This window comes from Doryrhamphus excisus, linkage group LG6, assembly GCF_037039965.1.
Source record: "Doryrhamphus excisus strain RoL-2023G ecotype Guam linkage group LG6, RoL_Dexc_Guam_v1.1, whole genome shotgun sequence".
NCBI classification, from domain to species: domain Eukaryota; kingdom Metazoa; phylum Chordata; class Actinopteri; order Syngnathiformes; family Syngnathidae; genus Doryrhamphus; species Doryrhamphus excisus.
Window position 1 is genome coordinate 12090339 of NC_136362.1, and position 13249 is coordinate 12103587.

Consider the following 13249-nt stretch of genomic DNA (forward strand, 5'->3'; position numbering starts at 1 on the left):
TGACCCTAAGAGCGCAGCAGCGACTCATCCAAGAGGTCACAAAAGACCCCACAACAACATCCAAAAAACTGCACTCACTTGCCTCAGTTAAGGTAAAAAAAAAGCTCAAAAACGGCTTGAATGGCAGCGTTCCAAGACCAAAAAAACTACTCAACACAATATCTCAATTTTCCCAGAAAAAATCTTGATGATCCCCAACACTTTTGGGAAAAAACTCTGTAGTCCGACGAGACAAAAGTTGAACTTTTAGGAAGGTGTGCCACATTTCAAAAAAAGACAGTAAAATATGCCAACAGTAAAATATGGTGGTGGTAGTGTGATGGTCTGGGGTTGTTTTGCTAATTCAGGATTTGGATGACTTGCTGTGATGAATTCTGTTGAAGGAGAATGTCCGGCCATCTCTTGGTGACCTCAAGCTGAAACCAACTTGGGTTCTTCAGCAGGACAATGATCCAAAACACACCAGCAAGTCCACCTCTGATTGGCTGAAGAAAAACCAAATGACTTCACTGTAAGAAAGACACTAGGCAAAAATGGCCTGCATGGCAGAACGCTGCATTTCATTAAAAGAACACCATACCAACAGTAAAATATGGTGGTGGTAGTGTGATGGTCTAGGGTTGTTTTGCTGTTTCAGGATTTGGAAGACTTGCTATGATGAATCTTTTGGTGACCTCAAGCTGAAACCAACTTGGGTTCTTCAGCAGGACAATGATCAAAAACACACCAACAAGTCCACCTCTGATTGGCTGAAGAAAAACCAAATGACTCCACTGTAAGACTGTAAGACTCCACTGTAAGAAAGACACTAGGCAAAAATGGCCTGCATGGCAGAACGCTGCATTTCATTAAAAGAACACCATACCAACAGTAAAATATGGTGGTGGTAGTGTGATGGTCTTCGGGTCTTGGGATAAATGGAACCATGAATTCTGCTGTCTGAAGGAGAATGTCCGGCCATCTCTTGGTGACCAACTTGGGTTCTTCAGCAGGACAATGATCCAAAACACACCAGCAAGTCCACCAAAAAACAAAACTTCAGACTTTGGAGTGGCCTAGTCAAAGTCCTAACCTGAATCCTTTTGAGATGCTGTGGCATGACCTTAAAAAGGTACTTCATGCTGGAAAAGCCTCCAATGTGGCGGAATGACAACAATTCTGCAAAGATGTAAAGAGACTCATTGCAAGTTATCACAAACGGCTTGATTGCAGTTGTTGCTACTAAGGGTGGACCAAGGTTTGGATTTTTTTTGTCCTTAATAATAAAAAGTTACATTTGTAAACTGCATTTTGTGTTCTCATTGACTAATATTAAAATTTGTTTGATGATCTGAAACATCTAAATGTGACAAACATGCAAAAAAATATGAAATCAGGGGGCAAACACTCCTTCACACCATTGTATAATAATTGCATACATTGCATACTTTTTCCAGTGATAAATATTTGGATTGCATAACAAAACTCAGCTCTCCAACACTGCAGAACGTTGAAGAATAGATGGGAGGAAGGATAAGTAGTCTTTACTTTTCTTTCATCAAATGAAATGAAATTGGACTCATTATGAAGAATTAAGATGATATCTTTTAACATGGGAAGCTTTTTGGTGCAGTGTAGTGGTTTCATTTTTTGAGATTTCCTCCTGTTTCTCCTTTACCAGTTTTTTTAAATATTATGTTTGTCAAATTAAATTAATTCTCATTAATATATTATTTAAAAAATATACATTATTATTTTAAATTTATTTAATAACAAATATGATAAATAATAAAATATAGTATATTTTTTAAACATGTAAAAATTAAAATTAAAATTAAAATTAAAATTAAAATTAAAATTAAAATTAAAATTAAAATTAAACTTAAACTTAAAATTAAAATTAAAATTAAAATTAAAATTAAAATTAAAATAATAAATTAGCTACATTTCCCAAGTATAATCTGCTCTATACACCCATGTTGAGAGAGTTTCAGAAAAATGTTCAATCAAAAAAAGTAAATGAATTTGAAACAATTTAAGACCATTTCATTTCCTTTGGCATTGTGTGTGAGCCAGCCCTTCTTAAACGCACCGTAGACAGTAGTACAGAGATACTGTCACTATGCAGGGACAGCTGCATAAAAAAACAAAACCAAGCATAACACAATGGGATGTGAATAATGCAGAGATGTCAGACACACAGACTATGACTCCTGAGGAACCGCAGAGAAGCGGACCTTAGGACCAGACATCTCCGATCGTGCATATCAGCCACAGCCAATAGCAGCCACACACATAAGAAGACTAATGCGACTCACCAATAGGGATGACCACTCCTAAAACAGCCACTGTCAGATTCTCACCCAGGATGAAATGCTCACCTCCAGCTGGAAGAGGAAAGGAAACAAGACAGAAGCATTAGAAGGAGATAGGATGGGAGAAAAGGGAGTAAAAATGACGAGGAAGGGTAATTAAGGAATGAAAATGTGTGAGGGGGAAAAATGAGCGATAAGAAAGGGAGGCGGGAGGAGTGCTTCTGGAAGCGGAAGGACGATAAAACAAACTTGGTGCATTTTTACAAAGAGGTGAAAAAAGAGAATAAATGTACATTAGGAATTAGGAGCCTCATGCGGAATTCTCAAGTGGCCATTGTGACTTTGATACTCCCTTTGAAGGTTCCTTTATCCAGACTACATTAAGGTACAATGTCACACACACACAAACACACACACACATTTTAATTCATACATACACTTATCTACTGCACGGCAGACAAGGCCACACATTGTGCATGGAGCTGAATGTTATTATTGAATTACTGAATTATATAATAATAATAATAATAATAATAATAATAATAATAATAATAATAATAATAATAATAATACTGAATAAAATTATTATTATTTATTCAAAATTATTTAAATCATCCATCCACCCATCCACCCACCCATCCATCCATCCAAGGGTGTGTCTATCGGAAGGCTCCATTCAGGCCTACTGGCTCACAATTGATGTTGTAGTTCAGTTCATGTTTGATGGACTACAAATTATTCCACAAAAAAACTCACTCATGCTTTTTACGGAGGTAAAAAAAATTGCCCCAAAGGCCCGATTAGCTAATTTACAGACATCCCAAAACAAAAAGGCTCACTACTCCCCCTCCTCGACGTGGACTTGATTTCCAATCAACATTTTCAATAAAAGTGACATTACACATCAACTCATTAACAAAGTTGTTAGTTAGCTTACAGTGTTGTGACACGCTGCTGTCCCCCCCAGGCGTGGTGGACTCCACAGTCACAGTGGCGGTGGAGTGAGACCCCAGCGCCTTGGATTCCTGCGATGACACCGCCTTCACGGTGCTGAGGGACGTGTGGGGCTCGAGGGTGTCAAGAGGCGATGTGGTCAAAAGAGGCGTGGCGTCCGCCTGCGAGGCTCCCTCCGAAGGCGGGAGGAAGTCTTTGGGAGCAGCTGCCGCGGTAGCAGGTGAAGGCGGAGCTGGCGAGGATGTTGGAGGCATGTCGTTTCGAGGTGCTGCTGCCCGCAAAGGAAAGAGAAAATGTAAACAAATATATATTTGAGGATGCTTAACTGTAGTATAGCTTCAATGTTTAAAATCATAAATAGACTGTTAATATTATGATTACAAACATGTCTATTATTTATTAAGTCTATTATTTGTACAAATAGTATAAATATTGTTTTTTGCTATTTTTGATCACCATTTTTGCATTTTTTTCCCCCAAATATTCAAACTTTCTATTTACATAATCAAATTTGTCTTCTAGTAATATTATCATTTTATTAGCAAAATATTCTGACTTTATTCTCATAATATTAACTTTTTGATGAACTTTTCCCCCCAAAAAATAAAGTACAGCTTTATTTCAACTTTTTAATATTTCAATATTTATGCTACTAAAATGACAATTTTTCTCAAAATATTACCAGAATATTCTCCTTTTTTTCCTCTCATTAGAATATATTTTTTTCTCTCAATATTTTGACTTTATTCTTGGAAAATTATTTTATTTTTGTGTCAACTTTCCGCTTGTACATTCATTTTGTTTGTCTCATAATACGGTATCACAACTTTTTTTAATACTTCAATATTTATGCTACTAAAATGAAATTTTTTCTCAAAATATTACCAGAATATTCTCCTAAATTTTAACCTTTTTTCTCCTCTCATTAGAATATATTTTTTTCTGTCAATATTTTGACTTTATTCTTGGAAAATTATTTTATTTTTGTGTCAACTTTCTGTTTGTACATTTTCTCCTCGTAATATTACTATTATTACACATTATTCCCACACACATTTTATACATTTATACTCCCTTGACACACACATTTTATACTCCCACATTATTATTATCATTATATTTGGAAGTTACTCTCATAATCTCATAATAATAACTTAACCCCAACCTAATTTTACAAATGTTTAGATATTATATAACATGGAGGAACAACACTGGGACGACAATCAATGAATTTAATCACATAATAAAATATGAAAATGAACTTGCAAATTTTGCCGGTCTCGATATATCGCCATGTGAGTGCATGTCTGTTTTCTTTGTCTCCTGCCTCCAATCAGGCAGGAAGAGAGTTAATTCTGTGTATTGGTTTCAGCACCTTGGCATGTTAGTTCCATAGAACAATGGCATGACTGTCTCGGTGGGGGAAGGCGTGGTTGGCAGTATGCACACAGAGTAGTAGTATTTTTCATTATGAACTGGACTTTGGACACTCTCGTGTGAGAGTGTATTGCGGATGTTCTCAACAAATCCCTTTAAGATCCCATTGATTACATTTTATAGACCAAAGCAGCCTCACCTGGCACACAGCCCCTCATATCAGGACCAAGGTCTTGTCCATCGGGGCAGGCGCAGGTGTATTTAGGAGAGTGCTCTGTAATCTGTGGAGCTTTAAGACATAAATACTCGCAGCCTCCATTGGCCACGCTGCCGAGATTACAACTGTCAGGACCTGCAGGAGGAAATGGACCACGTTACACTGAAGTACACTGACTACTAAGTTATACCCAAGATGTGCATATGACTATGATGATGTATAAAAAAAAATGGGAGCTGAAATGTGATGGGCTGTGCTTATGTTTGTGTATAGAAATGAAAGATGAATGAATGAAATGAAAGAATGACAAGATGGATTAGCATATAAATAGGAACACATCATGCAACGGAAGGCACACATATAATAAAATAAGCCGATTGGAAAGCAACACATAAAAATGCAAAGCCATCAGAGTCATGATTAATCAATTTTACATCATCCTCTGAGGGAAATCAGGTTTGCAGCAAGTTTGGAGACAGTAAAGGACTGCTTAGTGCTTTGATGAGTACGCCACATTCCCCAAACCTCACCTCATCATTTATGTACGTGCCCGGGGTAACACAATCCCACAGAGCGGTCACACAGATGTGGTTCATCTCACACAATCTCAGTGTCGGAAGGTGCTATGTGTTAATGCTGTGAGAATGGGAGCGTCTATAGCACTCAAGCAGCCATAATGCCCACGCACCTTGCGGCTGTCGGAGCTGGTGGAAGACCACAATGTCGTGGGGGTCATTGAGGTTTTCAGCCAAGGTGTGAACGTCCTGACCTGTCAGTCTGTTGGCCATGAAGACTGACGCCTTGTCTCGGTCTGTCCAGTAGATACGATCCTGCAGGGGAATGTTTGCAGCACAAACACTTTGTTGTTACTAGTAGAAATTGGATGCAATATTACAGTACATTCCGGTACTTTTTTCTTAAAATTTGTGGCTAAATTCTAATCTTGTGACATCTCTTTTGGTTCAGAACTACTACTAGAGTTCCTTCTGCGAGTCAGTGAGGAAACACTAAGAACTTTGTCAACCCACTGAAAATGGCAAGAGGTCAGTATATTTAACAGTATAACCACATAACAGTCTGACTCATGGTGTCATCTTACTGAGAAAAACCCTAAATTCATCACACAGCAACTTAACAATCCAACAGAAATATGCAAATGTGTATCAATACAAGTATAAAATGAAACACATAACCACATAAGACTCATGGTGTCATCCTACTGACAAAAACACTAAATTCATCACACAGCAACTTAACAATCCAACAGAAATATCCAAACATGTATCAATACAAGTATAAAATGAAACACATAACCACATAACAGTCTGACTCATGGTGTCATCTTACTGAGAAAAACACTAAATTCATCACACAGCAACTTAACAATCCAACAGAAATATGCAAACATGTATCAATACAAGCATGAAATGAAACACATAACCACATAACAGTCTGACTCATGGTGTCATCTTACTGAGAAAAACACTAAATTCATCACACAGCAACTTAACAATCCAACAGAAATATGCAAACATGTATCAATACAAGCATGAAATGAAAAAAGTCTTCCCATAAGGTATTGCGCCTAAGCAATGCATTCATTAGGGCACTGCAATGACGTCAGCCTCCCTCTGGGCTCCGGGTAGAGGCAGCACTGCAACGGCATTCAACTATGTTGCATGTCCTCCATTGAGTCGCTCTTCTGGCAGTAATGCATTATGTATGTTTTTATTAACAACCAACAGGTTTTATTAACTTGTATTGGTAAATGTAATGTACATATCCTCTACCTTTTGAGTGTAAAATGCAGTTTTGTCAGAACTAAAAGTATATTAGAACCTCATTAAGAACCTCACTGCAGGCCTTTCTTTAAGCTTTTATTGTTCTCCAAGTGGCTCTATTTAAAGTACTGATGTTTCTTCTTGTGCATGTCATTCTGATTTATTGTCCAATCTGTTTGTCATCATTAGGGCATCATTACACAATGCCGCTGCCGCGGTGGCGGTGTTGAAAAAAAACAATCTGCTCCTGAATGTATTGTAACTGAAGGACACGGTTAATTGGCGACTCCAAATTGTCCATAGGTATGAATGTGAGTGTGAATGGTTGTTTGCCTTATGTGTCGGGTGTACCCCGCCTCTCGGTAGAAAATGAATGAATGTACTACAATATGCTATTTTTCCTGATAATATTGCAATATTCTTGCAAAATTACTGCTTTATTTTTTTGGTTTTCTTGTTAAATTATATTTTTGCAATGCGCTGCAAGCCGCAAACGGCTCCACGGCTGCTCTTTTGCCACCCCTGCTTTCCAGCCTGCCATCAATTCATCAATTCTGAATGAAACACACACAAACCTCAAACACAGCCAGGGCGTAGGGGTGCCCCAGCGTCTCCGCACTGGCCATATGTGTTCTACGATGAGCTCCTTTCAGGTCCACGCTGGCTATGAGGTGCAGCTTGGAGTCCACCCAGTACAGACGGCGGTTGGCAACATCTGAGAAAACAAACATACGTAGGTATAATTGATTGTCTTGCCACCAGGCACCAACAAATCCCATCATTGATTATGTTTAAAGACAAGATTATCTTGATTAGATGACTGCAACTTCTACCGTGTTCATCAATAAGTACAAAATTCCAAAGCAAAAGTGAAACTCCACTTGAATCGCCATCATCCATCACATTTAACAACACTGTATGATGAACAGCCGTTCTGCTCTCACCCAGCGTGATGCCATTTGGCCATTCAATGTTATCAGCAACCAGCACCTGCCGGTCCACTCCATTCATCCCGGACTTCTCTATCTTGGCTCTTGTTCCCCAGTCTGACCAGTACATGAAACTGGAAAAAAGAGAGATTCATTCTAATTACTTACACAGCCCGTGGGATTTTGTGAAAATGCACAAAATAGCAACAAGTGTTTTATAAAGAAATAATAAGAGCTTAAATAATAACAATAATAATAATAATACCAATAATAATAATAATATTGTTCTCATAAATTATTATTTATTAAAATTGTGACTTTTTTCTCGTTAGAATATGATTTTCTTTTTTCATATTTTGACTTTATTTTTGTAAAATTGTTATATAAACTTTTTTTCATGTAAATGTAAATTTCTCGTAATTTTATGACTTGATTCCCATCATATTTTATTATTATTATATATATTATAAATATATATTATAATATATTTATTTTATTTATATTATATTATATATATTATAATATTTATATGTATTATATATTATATATTAATTTTATTTAAGTTTAACTATAAACATTTCAAGATTTCTTTCTTTAATATTTCAACTTTATGCTACTAAAATTACATTATTTTTCCTCAAAGTATTAAGATTTTATTCATGAAAAAATAAGACTTGTTTCCTTGCTAGATTACAATTTTTTCTATTAATATTTAGCTTTTTATTCTTGTAAATTACTGCAGATTTTTTTTTCAGTTTCATGTTCAGTCTGACCAGTACATAAAACTGGAAAAAAGAGAGTTTCATTCTAATTACTTGCAAAAAATAGCAATACGTGTTTTATAATAAAAAAAATAATAATTAGTGCTACTTGGGCATCTTTATTAGCACGCAACAAAAATATTGGGCTTTGAATGTGATGTCTAAATGAAGCAATGTTTAATATGATGTTAATAGACTATTGGCACAATAAAATTCCCATTTCCTCTGTAAAAAAAAACGATGCACCAGATCAGTTTGTGCAAAATGACTTGCATGTTTTCCAATATTTTGCCATCGTTTATTGAACTAATCAGAGTTCCCTGTTACCATCTTTCATGATTATGACGCACCTCCCCATATAGGATCGTTATGAACTCTACTGAGTACTCACTCCTCAGTAGTGTTATGAACACTACTGACTTGTATTAAGTATTGAAGGTCACACAATAGGATGAATCTTTTGTGTTCCTACACACATGACGCATGCACCTCACCCGTGATGTGGATCCAGCGCGATAGCTCTGGGCTCGCTCAGGTCAGTGTTGATGAGGACGCGTCTCTTGGTGCCGTCCACCGAGGCTACCGAGATGGATTTGTCTCCCGAATCGGCCCAGTAAAGGTTGTGCTGCAGCCAGTCCAGCGCAAGACCCACCGGGGTTTGCAGAGACGAATCCACCAGTTGTACCTGCTGAGACGGGTCACTCGCTTCGTGGATGAAGGCACTGATAAGATTGGGGGAGGGAGGAAGAAAAAAGAAAGGAAAACAACACATTGTAGTGTAAAAATACTGTATTATATAATATGCTTATTACTGCAGTCATAGCTTTCAGTGGTGTATAACTTGCACTGCATCACTTTGCTGAATAAAATGGACAAAATATCCATGCATACATTAATTTTATTTTTAAAACACGAAAAAAAATGAATCAAAAAGAGTTCATTTGTGTCGACAAATAACATTTATTCTACCTTGTTCCGCAAAGCGATTGCAGGGAGGCTATAGCCTTGAGTCATGCATTAAGCAGGTTCATGCCGAGGTTAGAGTCCTTCTTGGTTGGACCACTTATCAGAATAGACAAGGCCTGGCTCAGGGGCGCCACCCCCCCACTCCCTCACGCTAATGATGTCACCCTGACAGAGGTGTGAGGTGAGGGCCGTGCACATGGGCTCCCAAACAGGAATTTCCATTTTATTTTCCCCCCAGAGATCGCCACTTTCGGTATAAAAATAACATCCTGTTCCAATTAGAAGTGACTCTAGGGAGAAAATGAATTTGGGATAGCAACATGAGGTTAAATGTTCTGGGTCAAGGAGTACAGGTATGCCGTTACTTGCTTGCTCCAAAGGTGAGATTGAGTCCTTGATGATGTCAATCGTAATACCTGTAGATTTTCCTATGAAAACGATCGCACCAAAAGATCCTGTTGTTGGCCACATCCAGATCTAGAGCAACGGCATTCTTCTGGGTGGAAACCACCTGGCTGTAGTCCCTCTTTACCAAGTCGATACGTCGAATCTCATGTCGGTTCGTGAACAGTAGGTACGGGCTTTTTCCTGAAAATGTTGAAATACTCATGAGTTTAAAAAAATGACTCATAGCAAAACAAGAAGGTGGTGTCTGTGTTATAAAACATGTTGTGTTTGTGTTATTTTCTGTTGTTTGACATTTTCACCCCTTAACTTGTGTGTAAAGATGCACCGCAAGATAATATTTTAACAACCCAATGACATCACTCACCATGTGAATAATGACAAAAAGCTTGCGTGAAAACCTTTCCTGGCAACAATTACCCTTCATTAAAAACTGCTGAATGGCTGGCGTATTGATCCCAGTGTCTGTCCGCATCCCTCTTGCCCTACATCACTAGCAACTTAGCATTCCAGCTGTATATTTATCAAGACAAAAAGACATGAGTAAATACACAGAAACGCCCACAGACTGCTTTGGAGAACATGATGCTGACATGGCGCCAAGGAGGTGTTTCAGCTCTATTTGTCTCACTGAAAGTGTCAAAACAAAAAGCAGGTAAAAATAAAATGATGTAAGGGGAAAATGCAATATTTTGTTAAGCAACACGTATGTAGATATGCCCAGAATTGATATATATCTCAAGGAAAATGTGGTATGACAAAGCCTGTTCAGCTCTTAAATAAACCGAATAACTTCATAAACTTGCTTCTTGTAGTATTATGACTTTATGTCCACAATATTTTCATATTAGGACTCTAAATTGCATATTTTTATAAAAATTGCACTATTTTTGTTCTCATAATAGTATAAAATGATATTAAATAGTAATAATAATATTGTTGATAATTGATATTAATTAACTACATTAATTAATATTAGTGTAGTCTTAATGTAATATTAATATTAAAGTAATTAATTTAATATTAATAATTAAAATACATTAATATTAAAATTGTGACTTTTTCAATTTTTTTTAGAATATGATTTTCTTCTTTTCATATTTTGATTTTATTTTGTAAAATTGTTATATAAACTTTCTTTGTGTAAATGTAAATTTCTCGTAATTTTATGACTTGATTACCATCATATTTTAATTTAAGTTTAATTCTAAACATTACAAGATTTCTTTCTTTAATATTTCTACTTTATGCTACTAAAATTACATTATTTTTCCTCAAAATATTGAGATTTTATTAATTAAAAAAATTTGACTTTACAACTTTTTCTATTAATATTATGTTTTTTATTCTTGTAAATTACTGCAGTTTTTTTTCAGTTGTTAAGTTATATTTTTCTAATGTGCTGCTGTCCAGTAGAAAATTAATAACTAAATCATACAAAAAAGGGTATAATTTTATGAGAATAAAGTTTAATTATTAAAATAATAGATAGGAGAATAAAGTCATAATAATATGACTAAAAGTTGTAATCTTACAATTTTTTAAATTTTATTTTTAATAAAAAAAATATGGGAATAAAGAAGAAAAAGTGAAGTACACCACAAAGCTGAAATCTATTAAACATATTAGGATGTCAACATGGGAAGATGTAAAACATCCCAAGCATATTAGGAGCATCCAGTATCACAATAGAACTACTAATGCAGGCGTGTACCTAGTGCAAGCCTTTGTTATGTCATTAGCAAATAGCCATTAGCAACAATTGCCTTCACCCAAGTGTGTCCTTCATCTTAATGTGGGGATAGTCTGGTTTATTTTTAGAGATGAGGTCACCAAGCTTGCATTTTAATTAGACCCTCAAATTAAACAGCATCTTGCGGCACATTTACAATGTATCACCATGTGTTCGTTTTATTATTTGCAGCCAGCCGGGAAAAAGCCAAATGGCGTGTCTGCACGGAAGGTTTTAAAGAAACGGCAGGGAAACATTTCCCTGCTTGGCAAAGGCGGAAGACACTTTTCTCCAGAGGCAGATGTTGACATCGGTCCTTAATGCCCCCCACTTGTCCCTGTTTTTCTTTAATGTCTCACAGTCTCTTTGTTGTATCATCTTCCCAAATGTTTCCCCTTCCACATTCTCCCTGGAGCTGCTGCTGCTGCTGCTCAACAGGCACTTTTGGGGGCTAAACTGTCAATTTCGATGACAACCAAATGATCCCCTGCTGATTTTAAGGACCATCACGGCAGCCCCCCCCCCTTGACTCCAAGTAGTGTGGAGCTGTGACAGGCATCCCAGACACACGGTTGTCCCCCAGCATCAGCAAATTGTTAGCAAACACACATTGGCAGTCATGCAGAGACAAATACACAAGTGTACACAGAATCACACACACAGATACACTGAAGGGGATATCAGTGCCGCATAATTGCAGAAAATTAAATGGCAAAGCTTGGCAGCCATAGGGACCAAATGACAAAATGACAGTTTCCACAGTCCCCAACCTCATACGTGTGACGATGCAGCACTGCATACCGGTCCATAAATGGTATAAATACATCAAGTTCAACCTGTCTTGTGATCAATAATATTTGTCATGGTTTTCCCACATTTGTACGCTTTTCGGTGCAGGAAGGTACATGAGTTAGAGGCCCGTTGCAGAGGAAGAGGGGGTAAGTCAACACTGCCGCCAAGTAGCCAAACTGATTATGGCTTTAGCACGTCAATGATGTTATATACAACTTTCGTGAGGGGACAAACATATTATTTTGAAAAGAGACACATTACAATCATCCCTTGTTGATTCCGGATAGTTGGTTCCAGACCCAAACACAATCTGTGAATTTTTGTTATTATATATATACAGTTCATGGGCGTTTGAATTAACCATAATTAGAGCCCTGTATACATTAAATAACACCCCTATAGTCATATTTACACTTGTATTATTCATTAATTTTCTATACCGCTTATCGTCACGAGGGTCACGGGCGTGCTGGAGCCTATCCCAGCTGTCTTCGGCCAAGAGGCGGGGTACACCCTGGACTGGTCGCCAGCGAATCACAAAGCACATATAGACAAACAACCATTCACACTCGACAATTTGGAGTCGCCATTAACTGAGCATGGAGGAAACCGGAGTACCAGGAGAAAACCCATGCATGCACGGGGAGAACAAGCAAACTCCACACAGAGATGCCCAAGGGTGGAATCAAAGTCGGGTCTCCTAGCTTTGAGGCCTGCGCGCTAACCACTCGGTCACCGTGCAGCCGTATTATTCAATATAATAGACTTAATAGTAAATAATCCATCTTAGACATGAATGAGATACAGCTGACAGCTGAGTGCAACATTGCAGATACCTAAAGACCAGTGTAGTGTTTGGAGTTAAACATTGAACATTCACACAGGAGCTGCTGTCGGCCACTCTCCCTACACTGCTAATTTGCTACTAGCCAACGTTTTATATGTGTGTTTTTGTTCATTTTGCCATTGTTTGGCTTGAAAATGCTTAGTTTAGGTCAAGCAATCGTATTTCTGCGTGAGAGGCAAAGATAGCACGCTAAA

The 13249-nt window shown here is 37.3% G+C and overlaps 1 protein-coding gene across 3 annotated transcripts in view; it reads right to left on the minus strand.

Moving 5' to 3' along the window:
* The window catches only part of LOC131125386 (low-density lipoprotein receptor-related protein 8-like), a 70327-nt gene that overhangs the window by 2979 nt on the left and 54099 nt on the right, over positions 1 to 13249 (minus strand). For 2 of the 3 annotated variants that reach the window (XM_078791427.1, XM_058066887.2), the window contains exons 10-17: positions 9696 to 9867; positions 8808 to 9035; positions 7568 to 7686; positions 7199 to 7338; positions 5531 to 5672; positions 4825 to 4977; positions 3232 to 3519; positions 2298 to 2366 (exon numbers count right to left, since the gene is read on the minus strand). In XM_078791427.1, the coding sequence (XP_078647553.1) occupies positions 2298 to 2366; positions 3232 to 3519; positions 4825 to 4977; positions 5531 to 5672; positions 7199 to 7338; positions 7568 to 7686; positions 8808 to 9035; positions 9696 to 9867 (1311 nt within the window). The remainder of the gene's footprint in view (positions 1 to 2297; positions 2367 to 3231; positions 3520 to 4824; positions 4978 to 5530; positions 5673 to 7198; positions 7339 to 7567; positions 7687 to 8807; positions 9036 to 9695; positions 9868 to 13249) is intronic. The other variant, XM_078791426.1, reaches the window with a different exon arrangement.